General features: G+C 42.4%; 1 protein-coding gene and 1 non-coding gene across 4 annotated transcripts in view; one reads left to right on the top strand and one right to left on the bottom strand.

The window, feature by feature from the left end:
* Positions 1 to 16,138, top strand: part of LOC106573467 (semaphorin-4B) — a 137,626-nt gene that overhangs the window by 50,413 nt on the left and 71,075 nt on the right. For all 3 annotated transcript variants that reach the window (XM_014148547.2, XM_014148546.2, XM_014148544.2), the window contains exon 2: positions 2,370 to 2,780. In XM_014148547.2, coding sequence (XP_014004022.1) covers positions 2,660 to 2,780 — 121 coding nt within the window. In that variant the 5' untranslated portion in view covers positions 2,370 to 2,659. The remainder of the gene's footprint in view (positions 1 to 2,369; positions 2,781 to 16,138) is intronic.
* Positions 12,960 to 13,040, bottom strand: trnat-ugu (transfer RNA threonine (anticodon UGU)). The gene has a single exon. It is a non-coding gene; the product is annotated as a tRNA-Thr (tRNA).

Here is a 16,138-nt window from a genome sequence, read left to right as displayed (position 1 = left end):
CAATTCCTGACATTTAATCCTAGTAAAAATCCCCCGTCTTAGGTATGTTAGGATCACCACTTTATTTTAAGAATGTGAAATGTCAGAATAATAGTAGAGAGAATGATTTATTTCAGGTTTTACTTTCATCACATTCCCAGTGGGTCAGAAGTTTACATACACTCAATTAGTATTTGGTAGCATTGCCTTTAAATTGTTTAACTTGGGTCAAATGTTTCGGGTAGCCTTCCACAAGCTTCCCACAATAAGTTGGGTGAATTTTGGCCCATTCCTCCTGACAGAGCTGGTGTTACTGAGTCAGGTTTGTAGGCCTCCTTGCTCGCACACACTTTTTCAGTTCTGCTCACAAATTTTCTACAGGGTTGAGGTCAGGGCTTTGTGATGGCTACTCCAACACCTTGACTTTGTTGTCCTTAAGCCATTTTGTCACAACTTTGGAAGTATGCTTGGGGTCATTGTCCATTTGGAAGACCCATTTGCGACCAAGCTTTTACTTCCTGACTGATGTCTTGAGATGTTGCTTCAATATATCCACATCATTTTCCTCCCTCATGATGCCATCTATTTTGTGAAGTTCACCAGTCCCTCCTGCAGCAAAGCACCCCCACAACATGATGCTGCCACCCTGTGCTTCACGATTGGGATGGTGTTCTTCGGCTTGCAAGCCTCCCCCTTTTTCCTCCAAACATAACGATGGTCATAATGGCCAAACAGTTCTATTTTTGTTTCATCAGACCAGAGGACATTTATGGCGGTTTTGGAGCAGTGGCTTCTTCCTTGCTCGATATAAGACTCGTTTTACTGTGGCTATAGATACTTTTGTGCATGTTTCCTCCAGCGTCTTCACAAGGTCCTTTGCTGTTGTTCTGGGATTTGCACTTTTCGCACCAAAGTACGTTCATCTCCAGGAGACAGAACGCGTCTCCATCCTGAGCGGTATGACGGCTGCATGGTCCCATGGTGTTTATACTTGCGTACTATTGTTTGTACAGGTGAACGTGGTACCTTCAGGCGTTTGGAAATTGCTCCCAAGGATGAACCAGACTTGTCTACAATGTTTTTTCTGAGGTCTTGGCTGATTTCTTTTGATTTTCCCATGATGTCAAGCAAAGAGGCACTGAGTTTGAAGGTAGGCCTTGAAATACATCCACAGGTGCACCTCCAATTGACTCAAATGTTGTCAATTAGCCTATCAGAAGCTTCTAAAGCCATGAGATAATTTTCTGGAATTTTCCAAGCTGTTTAAAGGCACAGTCAACTTAGTGTATGTAAACTTCTGACCCACTGGAATTGTGATACAGTGAATTATAAGTGAAATAATCTGTCTGTAAACAATTGTTGGAAAAATTACTTGTGTCATGCACAAAGTAGATGTCCTAATCGACTTGCCAAACCTATAGTTTGTTAATAAGAAATTTGTGGAGTTGTTGAAAAATACGTTTTAATGACTCCAACCTAAGTGTATGGAAACTTCCGACTTCAACTGTTCTTCTTTAGTTTTACTATTGCCAAGAGTGCCAAGAGTGTGCAAAGCTGTCATCAAGGCAAAGGGTGGCCACTTTGAAGAATCTCAAATATAAAATATATTTAGATTTGTTTAACACTGTTTTGGTTACTACATGACTCCGTATGTGTTATTTCATAGTTTTGAGTTTTCACTATTATTCTACAATGTAGAAAATAGTAAAAATAAAGAAAAACCCTTGAATGAGTAGGTGTGTCCAAACTTTTGATTGGTACTGTATATATATATTTGCATGTACTGTTTTGTATTAATAGGTATAACTGCACTGCTGGACCTAGAAACACAAGAATTTTGCTTTACCTGCGATAACATCTGAAAATATATGTACACGACCAATTAAACTTGATTTGGTTTGTATTTGAATTGAAAGCAGACCCATACAAGCCGGGTGATATTATGATACAGTATTATGATATTAACTGTAGTGAAAACGTCAGTCTAACTCCCATAGAGAAGGGAGTCTTTGTCTCAGCTCTGCTCAGCTCAGTCTGTCAGATATGATATTATGGGCCCGTTAAGAGGACAGAGGATGTGTTTGTTTTGGTCCAGGTAAAGAGTGCACTCTGCCCATCTGAAAACAGAAAGAAATGACCACAGGCTATGAAATTAATATACGTCCAGCCAGTTATGTCCAACAAACACAAACACAGTGAAGTGCACTCAGCCTAAAGTAACTCCTATGTAGCCAGTAGCCTTATGGCTAAAGCCTTTGTTAGTACTGAGACATGTGCGAATGGCGTGTTTTTCCAAACCAATGTTCCATGATCAGGTGAGAAATCATGTGAACTGTGTTGCACTGTCTGTACACCAATGTGAATGAATGTTCTTTTGTCCATGTGTGTAGATCTCAGCTGAGCCCCTGGGGTGGTTTGACTGTATGGAGGCTGACTGGCTGTCCGTCCTGGGAGGCTCGTTGTGAGGTGAAAGGTCATCATTCCGAGGCCAGAGTTGTCTGCAGCCCCGGAGGAGCTTCACATTCACAACAGAGCACAGGTCTCCCATTTAGGGAGCCCAGACCTACAGGAAGAGAGGGAGAGAAAATAAACACGGGAGAAAAAGACGCTGTTCATGAATTCCCCCAAATCCTGAAAAACAAACAGTGTGAGTTGGCTGGCAGTCGTGAGGAGAGGAACCATGTGGACAATAAGCATGGTCCAGCTCTGTTTCCCGGCCTTCACTCTCCTACTGGCCTACGCCTTCGTCCAAGCAGCTGCCACCGAGGACGATGTCACTCCACGACTCAGCTTCACTTACAGTAAGTGTCATCCATTGCTTTAATTCCTGACTGTTAGAATAGCTGTGGTTCTTTATGGGAACATACAGTGGATTCGGAAAGAGTTCAGACCTCTTGACTTTTTCCATATTTTTGATTATATTGATTATATATTTTTTTAAATCCTTATCAATCTACACACAATACCCCATAATGACAAAGCAAAAACAGTTTTGTAGAAATGATTGCAAATGTATAAAAAATTATAATAGAAATACCTTATTTACATAAGTATTCAGACCCTTTGCTATGAGACTCGAAATTGAGCTCAGGTGCATCCTGTTTCCAATGATCATCTTTGTGATATTTCAAAAACTTGATTGGAGTCCATCTGTGGTAAATTCAATTGATTGGACATGATTTGGAAAGGCACACACATGTCTATATAAGGTCCTATAGTTGACAGTGCATGTCAGAGCAAAAACCAAGCCTCTATGAACGAATAGTCCGTAGAGTTCCAAGACAGGATTGTGTCGAGACACCACCCAGACTCTTGCTAGAGCTGGCCGCCCGGCCAAACTGAGCAATCAGGGGAGAAGGGCCTTGGTAAGGGAGGTGACCAAGAACCCGATGGTCACTCATACAGAGCTCCAGAGTTCCTCTCTGGAGATGTGAGAAACTTCCAGAAGGACAACTATCTCTGCAGCACTCCACCAATCAGGCCTTTATGGTTAAGTGGCCAGACGGAAGCCACTCCTCAGTAAAAGGCACATGACAGCCCACTTGGAGTTTGCCAAAACGCACCTAAAGGACTCAAACCATGAGAAACAAGATTCTCTGGCCCTACGGTGGGAACATCATGCTGTGGGGATGTTTTTCAGCGGCAGAGACTGGGAGAGTAGTCAGGATCGAGGGAAAGATGAACGGAGCAAAGTACAGAGAGACCCTTGATGAAAACCTGCTCCAGACCTCAGACTGGGGGCGAAGGTTCGCCTTCCAATAGGACAACGACCCTAAGCACACTTCCAAGACAACGCAGGAGTGGCTTCGGGACAAGTCTCTGAATGTCTTTGAGTAGCCCAGCCAGAGCCCAGACTTGAACCCGATAAAACATCTCTGAAGAGATCTAAAAATAGCTGTGCAGTGACGCTGTACTGCTGACATTAGCTTGAGATGAATGGGAGAAACTCCCCAAATACAGGTGTGGTAAGCTTGTAGCGTCATAACCTAGAACACTCGAGGCTGTAATTGCTGCCTAAGGTGGTTCAACAAAGTATTGAGTAAAGGGTCTGAATACTTATGTAAATGTGATATTTCAGTTTTGCAAACATTTCTAAAAAACTGTTTTCGCTTTATCAATATGGGTTATTGTGTGTAGATTGATGAGGGGAAAAACCTATTGAATCAATTTTAGATTAAGGCTGTAATGTAACACAATGTGAAAAAGTCAAGGGTTCTGAATACTTTCCAAATGCACTGTAACTCTCCTCCCTTCTGTATTCCTGTTTCTCCAGGACCAGTTGTAGGTCATAGTGTGAGAAACACAATAATTCCTTGAGTGTTGGAGAAACAAAGTGAGCGAGAGTGTGCTCTTGATGTGCTCTCCCCACTGACCTGGGTGTGTAGATCTTCCATTTACTGAAAAATGTGTAAGGGAGCCTCAGCCTGCTTCCCTCCCAGAGTTGTTGTTTGTCTATAAATAAGAGCAGGGAGTAGTGTGGGGTTGGGGTTGTGGTGGAGGTGGCTGGGATGGCCCAGGGTGTTGAGAAGAGAGGAGAGCTCTGGAGCGCTGGTGCTCAGGCAGGGCTTTGAGGAATATACGACATGGACAGTAATGCTTGGCAAGGTGTTGATGAACTGACGGATGGGAGCAGGATTGTTCCTCTCTAACCGGCTCTGTGGAGGAGCTCAGTGTGTTCTCAGTGGGACACATCGTGGTGGAGCACAACATTTACACAACTGCAATGCTCACGGAAAGTCACTGGTATTTCTGGACAGTGCCTCACACACTTTGAATAGTATCCTGCTGAAAAGAAGAGAAAGCATGTTCTGCAAGGTCTTAGTGATATATTGTTGCTCAGTACAAGATACTGTATTATGTAACCTATTGTGAGAATTATGCTCTGGTCAGTGATTTTACATTTTGCTTGTGTTTCCATTGATTAACTTCCACTGTCATTGTGCAACATTTCAATACATTTCACTGACAGTTCCTCGCAAAATTTAAAGGAACATTCATGATGGCTCAGCAGTACGAAAAGTCTCCAATCCATGCATTTGACTCTGTGTGTTACTCAGTGTGTTCCTCAGTGTGTCTAGACCTTAATGGCAGTAAAGCCAGCTAAATCCCAGGGCATGAATGGCTGTTTCATCAGGGTGGGTCTATCAAGTCATAGCAGGTCAGAGGTAGTTACAACATGAACCAGGTCATTGTACTCAGTCTTACTCAGGACAATATCACACACAGAGTTTCCATCAACAGGGAGGTATTGCTCTTCTGGAGTCGTCCTCTTAAGTCTGTGCTAATGGTTTGTTTGCAAGATGAACTTACACCGTATTAAAGAAAATCTTCAAAACACATCTTTATTCAGTGCAGTGCGTTAAACTAATAAGCGTAGGGATTATGCTCTCTAATCTGATTTCAATATGGCTCCAGATTTGTGGTTTTGGAAGAAGGAAGCAAATGATATGTAATGGCAATAGAACCCATTTGTCAACATACTAATGCTCTGCCAGGTTTGATGAGCGTGTGCACATAATGCTAAAGCTATGGATGGCTCCCATCCCCTTTGGTGTGAACCATTGATAAAGTGATTTACCACCCAATTCGTGACGGTTCACATGGTCTCAGGTCTTACAGACCATTTGGGGGGCAGAGGGTCCAGCTCTATTGAGGGCAGCACTAGAAATCCTAGCTATACTTTTCATTAATCTGTAACATTTTTGTTTTCATAGGAGGACAAAGGCTTTATGGCTATTTGCATGGGATAGTAGTGATGCAAGACAGCAAATGCAGGAATAGGGTTAGTTTACTGTTGATCCCAATGACTCACATTTTAGGATCAGCCTATAGTCTTTATGCACATACTGGCATAGAAACAGTGTGCTCAGATTTCGTTGTCATAATATCTTCGCCTACAATAGTGTAAGCCACTGTGTTTTCCTCTGAGGCCAGGGGAAGATTGAAATGGGTCACGGAGCCCTCAGCTTGGAGCCCTGCCTGCCTGCCTGTCCCAGCCTGCATCCTGGCTTTCTCTTGGTGGACCTCTATAGTCCCAGGTCATCTCTCTCACCTGCCAGCCTTCACAAAGCCCCCAGCACGGCCCTGACGGAGCATTTCATAACAGCACACACCATCAATCACAACCTGAAAAGGCCCTTTCAGTCCCTTCACACTTCTCTTAGGGCTGGAAAAAAAAATTGCTTTTAGGGTGAATCACTAATCTTGAATGAACACTACAAAACATGTAAGACCTAAATGTCACTTTCCTAGTCAGTCATGTCAAGATGCCTACATTATGTCAAGATTCTGGATATAGGCCAAGTTTCTATCTTCTCACTTGTGTGTCTGTACTCTGTAGGTTGTGTTTTTTGGTTTAGAAAACCATTGTTACAGAAGCATCCATTGGGAATGATCCATAAACCCATTCAGTCATTATGTAAAGCTGTAAGCTAATTAGTATCACATTACTAGACATCATATCGCAGTCTTGCCACTGTTCTACTGATGAGCCATGTTTTTCTCAATGGGGTCAACGTAAGGAAACAGCCTACTTTAATAACAATGGGAGTGACTACCAGCTCTTAAAACTTTGAGAGGTTCAGTAGTAAAAGGAACTGACTGTCTGCTCATGATACAGTTACAGTCGTATAAATGTTTACCAGCTGCAGCACTGAACCTGACAGAGAAATTGTGGTCCCACTGACATTTAAACAACCTACACAGATCTGTTTCTTTGGAATAGGCAAATGTTTGTGTCCAGTAGTGATATATTTTCCATTGGTTAAGCAAACACCTTCATGAAGAGAAAACAAAGTGGCCATGTTGATAGGGATGCTGATTGCCAGTGGCCTGACGATGGAAGCTGCCTTTGCCTGCTAACATCACTGCCAGTGTGATTACATTTTCTAGGCTCCCTGCAAAAGGGCTGTGTCACTCTTTGTTTACTGTATCAAAGCAACACTTCGTGCCATGACCTTTGGGGACCTAGGCCTTACAGAACCAGGCTGACTCTCTTCTCCTCTCCATCTGCCCCTCAGCCATGTCTGTTTGTATGTGAGCCTTCATGACTTCATGACTGCATGCCTTATGATTCTGGTGCGCTCAGACCAGCCAGGCCCTCCCCAGTCCCATGTCAGGCCCAGCAGCAGCAACATTTTCCTGGACAGCCTTTCTCTCCTCTCCCCTCCCCCGCCATCCCTCCGATCTGCCCTCCGCCTCAATGAAGAGGCTAATCTTCCATGAATATTGAATGGGGATTTGTGTGTGTTATGGTGTGAACATAGATCTGGTTCTCATTATGCGCCTATCAGGATGGATCATGGGTTCAGGGAGGCCATCCTACATCTGCTTTGCTCTCTTCTTTTGTTCCTGGCTTTAATGCAGACCATGCCGGAGAGCTTAGAGTGTTAGAATGCTATTTAAAGGGACACCTATAAGCGGTTTATGTTGGCTCTATGTGCCTGTCGATCTATTCAGCCCTCTGTTTGTTAAACCCAGTGCGGCCAGTCATGGTATAGGTCAGCATATAGCGGCCATGCCTACAGCACTAATAATTAAGAAGATCATTCATTTGAAAGCACATAATGTATATCAGAATGTGCTTTGTTCTTGTCCTGTAGGACTGTGATTAGGCCTGTTGAGCCACTCACGTTGAAGTGATTGAAAATGACTACCAAGAATGTATGTACAGTATAGTTGCACAATGTAGCTACCATACCGTAATCTTCTTTAAGTATGCATGAAATGGTCTCCATGCCTGTGGACTGTGTTGTTATGGGAGGGGTTTGGCCGTAGGGGCTTAGACACGCTCCACTAGACCACAGCCCCATGGCAGAGACGGGGACGGGGGAATGTTTGGTATACTCACTGTATATCAACCATGAAAAGAGTGACCATGTGTGAAAACATGCTGTTTTACCTGTCATGCTAAAATCTGCTAGATGTTGCAGCACACTGGTATCTGTTTGTTCAAATCAAATCAAATTCTATTGGTCACGTACACATATTTTGCAGATGTAAATGCAGGTGCAGTGAAATGCTTATGTTTCTAGCTCCAACAGCGCAGTAATACCTAGCAATACAAGACAATACACACAAATCCCCCAAATAAAAATTAAGAAATTAAGAAATATCAGAACGAGTCCGACATTAATATACTGTAATTTCCGGACTATTAAGCGCACCTGAATATAAGCCGCACCCACTGAATTTCAAAACAAATATTATTTTGAACGTAAATAAGCCGCAGGTGCCTAGCGGTACATTGAAACAAATGAACTTTACACAGGCTTTAACGAAACACGGCATGTAACAAAAATAAATAGGCTTTAACGAAACACGGATTGTAACAAAAATAAATAGGCTTTAACGAAACACGGCTTGTAACAAAAATAAATAGGCTTTAACGAAACACGGCTTGTAAATTAATTTAAAATTAGCAGTAAGCTTTAGTTGTTGTCTTTTTGCACTGAATCAATTCCTCACGCAGCTGTTTCCAACATCTTATCATCGACTCATTAAGACCAAGCTCCCGTGCAGCAGCTCTATTTCCTTTTCCAACAGCCAGATCAATCGCCTTCAACTTGAAAGCTGCATCATATGCATTTCTCCGTGTCTTTGCCATGATGAGGGTGACAAAATGACTACCGTAATCAGAATTATGGGAAGTTTGAGAGCGCTCGATTTAATCTAAACAGTAAACAAAAACGTTGCTTGACCTTAACCCGTTCGGCAATTTCATTGGTCTAATGAAAGCTTCATGCCGCCAAAAAACTGAGCACGTCACAGAATGTGTTTTTTTTTAGAAAAAAAATTGAAAGCGGGAAAAATCCATATATTAGCAGCGTCATTGTTTAAGCCGCGAGGTTCAAAGCCTGGGAAAAAAGTTGCGGCTTATAGTCCGGAATTTACGGTATATATAAAGTATGGACAGCATATAAGTAGAAAAGGTGTGTACAGCAGTAGTTATATAGGATGAGCCATGACTAGAATACAGTATATAGAGTCTCTTCGGAAAGTATCATGCCCCTTTACTTTTTCCACATTTTGTTATGTTACAGCCTGAATTTAACATTGAGTCAATAAGAATTCAACCCCTTTGTTATAACGGACCGAAAAACGGCATTTACCTGTGACTGTATTTATGATACAGCAATGCCTCTTGTGCCTTATTGCTTAATTAACATGATTGTTGAATAACTACCTCATCTCTGTACCCCACACATAAAGTAATCTGTAAGGTCCTTCAATCGAGTAGTGAAATTTAAGCACAGATACAGCCACAAAGACCAGGGAGGTTTTTCAATGCCTCACATAGAAGGGAACCTATTGGTAGATGTGTAAAAATAAAAAAAAGCAGACACTAACTATCCCTTTGTGCATGGTGAAGTTATTAATTAGGCTTAGAATGGTGTATCAATACACCCAGTCACTGCAAAGATACAGGCATCCTTCTTAACTCAGTTGCCGGAGAGAAAGGAAACTTCTCAGGGATTTCACCATGAGGCCAATGGTGATTTTAAAACATTTACAGATTTTAATGGCTGTGATAAGAGAAAACTGAGGATGGATCAAGAACATTGTAGTTACTCCACAATACTAACCTAAATGACATAGCGAAAAGAAGGAAGCCTGTACAGAATACAAATATTCCAAAACATGCAACCTGTTTGCAACAAGGCACTTAAGTAATACTGCAAAAAGTGTGGCAAAGAAATTCACTTTTTGTCCTGAATATAAGCATTATGTTTGTGGAAAATCCAACACAACCCATGACTGAGTACCACTCATAATATTTTCAAGCATGGTGGTGGCTGTATCATGTTATGGCTGTGTTTCTCATTGACAAGGACTTGTTATTATAGGATAAAAAGAAACAGAATACAACTATAACCATAGGCAAAATCCTAGAAGAAATATTGGTACAGTCTGCTTTCCAAAAGACACTGGGAGAGGAATTCACATTTCAGCAGGACAATGACCTAAAACACAAGGCCAAATCTACACTGGAGTTGCTTACCAACATTGAATGTCCCTGAGCGGCCCAGGAAATCTATGGCAAGACTTGAAAATGGCTGTCTAGCAATGTTCAACAATCAACTTGACAGAGTTTGAATCATTTTTGAAAGAATAATGTGCAAATATTGTACAATCCAGGTGTGCAAGGCTCTTAGACTTACCCAAAAAGACTCACAGCTGTAATCGCCGCCGAAGGTGCTTCTACAAAGTATTGACTCAGTGATGTGAATACTTATGTCAATGAGATATTTCTGTATTTAATTTTCAATGCATTTGTGAAAGTTTCTAAAAACATGTTTTCACTTTGCCATTATGGGGTATTGTGTGTAGATAGGTGAGCGGAAAAAATATATTTAATCCATTTTTTATTCAGGTTGTACACAACAATTGGTGGAATAAGTAAAAGGGTATAAACACTTTCTGAAGGCACTGTGCATGGGTAAAACAGTATGTAAACATTATTAAAGGGACCAGTGTTCAATTACTATGTACAGTTGAAGTCGGAAGTTTACATACACCTTAGCCAAATACATTTAAACTCAGTTTTCACAATTCCTGACATTTAATCCTAGTAAGAATTCCCTGTTTTAGGTATGTTAGGATCACCATTTTATTTTAAGAATGTGAAATGTCAGAATAATAGTAGAATGAATTATTTATTTCAGCTTTTACTTCTTTCATCACATTCCCAGTAGGTCAGAAGTTTACGTACGCTCAATTAATATTTAGTAGCACTGCCTTTAAATTATTTCACTTGGTCAAATGTTTCGGGTAGCCTTCCACAAGCTTCCCACAATAAGTTGGGTGAATTTTGGCCCATTCCTCCTGACAGAGCTGGTGTTACTGAGTCAGGTTTGTAGGCCTCCTTGCTCGCACACACTTTTTCAGTTCTGCTCACAAATTTTCTATAGGGTTGAGGTCAGGGCTTTGTGATGGCCACTCCAATACCTTGACTTTGTTGTCCTTAAGCCATTTTGCCACAACTTTGGAAGTATGCTTGGGGTCATTGTCCATTTGGAAGACCCATTTGCGACCAAGCTTTAACTTCCTGACTTATGTCTTGAGATGTTGCTTCAATATATCCACATCATTTTCCTCCCCCATAATGCCATCTATTTTGTGAAGTTCACCAGTCCCTCCTGCAGCAAAGCACCCCCACAACATGATGCTGCCACCCCTGTGCTTCACGGTTGGGATGGTGTTCTTCGGCATGCAAGCCTCCCGCCTTTTTCCTCCAAACATAACGATGGTCATAATGGCCAAACAGTTCTATTTTTGTTTCATCAGACCAGAGAACATTTCTCCAAAAAGTACGATCTTTGTCCCCATGTGCAGTTGCAAACCGTAGTCTGGCTTTTTTATGGCGGTTTTGGAGCAGTGGCTTCTTCCTTGCTGAGCGGCATTTCAGGTTATGTCAATATAGGACTCGTTTTACTGTGGATATAGATACTTTTGTACCTGTTTCCTCCAGCATCTTCACAAGGTCATTTGCTGTTGTTCTGGGATTGATTTGCACTTTTCGCACCAAAGTACGTTCATCTCCAGGAGACAGAACGCGTCTCCTTCCTGAGTGCTATGACGGCTGCGTGGTCCCATGGTGTTTACACTTGCGTACTATTGTTTGTACAGATGAACGTGGTGCCTTCAGGCGTTTGGAAATTGCTCCCAAGGATGAACCAGACTTGTGGAGGTCTACAATTTGTTTTCTGAGGTCTTTGTGCCTCTTTACTAGATATCATGGGAAAATCAAAAGAAATCAGCAGAGTTTGAAGGTAGGTCTTGAAATACATCCACAGGTACACCTCCAATTGACTGAAATGATGTCAATTAGCCTATCAGAAGCTTCTAAAGCCATGATTTAATTTTCTGGAATTTTACAAGCTGTTTAAAGGCACAGTCAACTTAGTGTATGTAAACTTCTGACCCACTGGAATTGTGATACAGTGAATTATAAGTGAAATAATCTGTTTGTAAACAATTGTTGGAAAAATGACTTGTGTCATGCCCAAAGTAGATGTCCTAACCGACTCGCCAAAACTATAGTTTGTTAACAAGAAATTTGTTGAGTGGTTGAAAAACAAGTTGTAATGACTCCAACCTAAGTGTATGTAAACTTAAGACTTCAACTGTACATAGGGCAGCAGTCTCTAAGTTGCAGGGTAGAGTACCGTGTGGTAACAGTGGCATAAGGTTCAGGGCAGGGTACTGGGTGGTGGCCGGCTAGTGGTGACTATTTAACAGTCTGATGGCTGGAGATTGAAGCTGTTTGTCAGTCTCTCGGTCTGTCTCCGCCTTCAATATGGTAGCGGGGTGAACAGGCCGTGGCTCGGGTGACTGAGGTTCATTATAAAGAGGAGAACATTGATGTTGCTAGTGTTTATGAGACCCAGCCACTTTCTCCAGTCCACCAGGGAGCTAGCTGCTCATAAATCACCCTGGACAGGCCTTGTTTTGAAAACACCCTCATCGCTGCTCCTCCTCTACCCTCTTCTCCTAACCTGTGTTGTGGGGAGGGACTTCTCAACACACTGTATAGTCTAGTCTGGTGCTCCACTCAGCATGTAGCCTTGTTCTGCCGCCAGCCTGTTCAGCCCCCTGCTGGCCTCTCACACCAAGGACTCTGACTACATGGTACTGATGCTCAGCCTCACCCCATAGTGCAGCAGGGGTCATGAGGAGGTCCTGAGCCTGAGCGCCTGAGGCCACGGCTGGTTTACATTGTGGAGTGGAGCACCATATTGAGGGGTCAGCAGCAACACTCAGCAGCATCTCTCTGACCAGCAGAACAGGTCCTGGATCATACGAAGGCAACATTATTTTCCTGCGGGAATTAATTTAATTATAGCCGAGCCACACCATTGTTAGCAAATTGCAGGTTGTACCAATTCTGAAAACATTTTACATTTTAGTCATTTAGCAGACACTCTTATCCAGAGCAACTTACAGTAGTGAATGCATTCATTTCAGAAAAAAAAATTCCATACTGGTCCCCCGTGGGAATTGAACCCACAACCCTGGCATTACAAATACCATGCTCTACCAACTGAGCCACACTGACCAGTTTAATTTGATTCTTTCTCCCAATAAATGTTACTATGGTTCCCATGAAACCTGTTACGCCCCTCTTTGCCTAACAAAGCTATTCATTAGGCAAAATGAATTGTTCTGTAGATGCCTATTGAGTTCTATGATACTGCAGTTTCACACCATTTATATGCACATCTTCATTTACATCCTCTTCACATAGATTGTGTATAAACTTGCCAGAATTCTCAGCATCACCATGATGTTTTGTTCATGCTACCATTTGTGAGCTCTAGTCTATCTCCTGCTAACCATAGCGAGCCAAGACCCAAGCCCTTCCCTAAACAAACAGCAGACTCACAGAGTGCCGAATGAATCTCCTGGTGGATCTGATGTCTGCCCCGTTCTCTGCTTCTGCTCTACCACGGCCATGCACCATTCTACTAATCATAGTTCATGTTGCTTTTTCACCTCTGCAGCATACTACTCATGCAAGCTGCCAGGTCCCAGAGCATTGGGTTGACTCAGTTCCCACTCTAGGTCAACTGATGTCATGTGTGCCTCCACAATGAACAAGGTCTGTGGTAGGTTGTCTTCCTGCTGTTTGTCCACAGAGAATATGATTAGATGGGATGATAGGGGAAGTTGTGAACTGACGTTGTTCCTAGCCCAGTCTGTCCCCATTGGGAAAGTGGTTTCTAGAAAGCGGGAAGAGCTGCTCAGTTCTGTGTTAGGGGTTCCTGGTACTGTTTCCCAAGAGTTGGGGTGTGACCACATCCTCTGTAAGTAGAACAACATGTTGGATTATTGAATGTTCTGTATCTGTTCTTCTACATTGGGTCAGATCCAACTGAAAAAGAACATGACTAAAAGTAACCGCCTGGTTTTAGTGTGCACAAAGTCAAAACAGAGGATCCTGTAAGAACAAGTATGGTGATGACACAGATTTGTGTGTGTGCGTGTGTGTCTGCGTGCTGATAGACACATGAGATAGGTATGGAGATGTGAGATGAAAAGACAGTGAGTGTTTCTGCTACAGGTGGAGCAGAAAGACTCGGAGGCATATGAAACACCATTGAGCCCCTTATGATACTCTGTCCTCTTTGGTCTGGCTGTGGTGAAACAATCTCACTGCCATCCACCCCCTTGTTTCTACCTAACCTCTCTTTTAAACCCCACCATGACTTCACCTTCCAAAGCTTATAGCCTAATCCTTGATAAACCCCACTCACTCAGCATACTCCCACTACAGACTCCAACTCTTAACACAATGCAAATGTTAGTGTTTTTAAGTTCTGGTATCTGTGTTTGTTTAAGCTACCTATTTGATTGGACTTTCTGGACAGATATCTTTCATGCATGTGTTCAATAGTGACAGAGTTTCCTCCTATGGCTTTCACAGCACAGCTATCCTTTTTAGGCTAAATCCCAGTTACCTATGAATAGATAGGCCTGATCATCTGCTTACAATTAATTGTTACTGAGATATGGCCAAAGTGGCCTGTGTATGCACATCTTTGGGTCATCTTAATGAAAACCCCATAAGCTCTTGAATCTTGTGGAGGCCCTGTTAGTTTATGTAGTTCCACAGACATGTTTTGTATGGCATGTGGTGCTGCTGAGACCCTGCTCTAGTGTGTTTTGGTTGTGGAGATGTGCTCTGTCTTATTGTGAGTAATAGGTCCAGCTCCATCAGGCTGTAATTGTGGCTGTGGGGCTGTGCTCAGCTCTCTGCTGCTGATACGCTTGTTCTGCCCTGCTTACAGAAGGCACAGACAGCCCTTTTGTCCAAAGTGGCCTCCTGCTGCCAATGCCATAGAAGTGTCTTCATGTGTCCCTCCACAGGAGAATCTAGGCCATGTTTATAGACAGACTGCTAGGAATGGGACATCAGACATCCCGTTCAAGATGCACCAACAGGGCATGCTGCTTGATCTCAATGAAGAGGGATGAGATTGTTTCCAGGTCATCTGCTGTTATGACAGGCAGCAAATGAATGACTGTTTGAACAGACAGCGTATCTTATTGCAGCTATAGGGAGCTGTCACTTATTTTAGCCTAATCTATTTGCTCAAATAATGCAGGTCTGAATTGGGAGGAAGGGTGAGGATTTGAGTAATGGAAAGTGTGCTCATAATGTTTTTCTCCTGCCTCTTTTTCACCACTCAAGTCCTCTGTGAGGATGCTGGTTTTGTTGTTAGATTTCTAAAACATACATTAACAGAATCTGGCCCTATTCAAAAGCGGTTCAGTCTGCTGATTACCAGCTAGTTCTGCATCATTGAAGTAAACAATAACAACATTTGTCTCTAATGGGGAATGCATACTTCAAACCCCTCAACCCACAGCTGTGAAAGCCAACACCCCTTCATAGGAGAGGCCATTTAGTGAATCAGACTGCTACCGTAGTTGGATGCCATACAAAATGAAGCACTTGGATCTCCCTGACTGAATGACAGATTACTCCACATTTCAAATCAAATCAAAATCTAATCAAACTTTGTTTGCCACATGCGCCGAATACAACAAGTGTACAGTCTTGGCCAAAAGGTTTGAGAATGACAAAAATCTCAATTTTCACAAAGTCTGCTGCCTCAGTTTGTATGATGGCAATTTGCATATACTCCAGAATGTTATGGAGAGTGATCAGATGAATTGCAATTCTTAACCAACAGTGCAGTTCAAGAAGAAGAAAATATTTACCAAGTAGGCTAAAATAAAAAGTAATAATACAAAGTAACACAATAAGAATAACAATAACGAGGCTATATACAGGGGGCACCGAGTCAGTGTGCAGGGGTATAGGCTAGTTGAGGTTTGCCTTTTAGACAGGATGTTCTATGCTCATAATTAACTTTGTGCTGTTGAAACTCAGAGCCGTTGGGAACTCCACGGCAACAAAACGTAGACTAGGGTTCCCAAAAATCCCACATCGTTAATTTGCCCCTAAATGGATTAGTGAACAAGGCAGGGTGGATATTACAATCCATTTAGCAGTGTCATTTTCAAAAATGACATTTAATTACATAATGATTGTAAAGATCTCATATTGCTTACAGCTGCCCGTGTTTGAGCCATCCCCCCTCACTGCATCTTATTGTGTGTTCTGCTGAAGGAGCACTGGTGTGTACGTGTG

Source organism: Salmo salar, chromosome ssa16, assembly GCF_905237065.1.
Source record: "Salmo salar chromosome ssa16, Ssal_v3.1, whole genome shotgun sequence".
NCBI classification, from domain to species: domain Eukaryota; kingdom Metazoa; phylum Chordata; class Actinopteri; order Salmoniformes; family Salmonidae; genus Salmo; species Salmo salar.
Note: the sequence above shows the minus strand (reverse complement) of the source record. Positions and strands in the feature narration are given on the sequence as shown.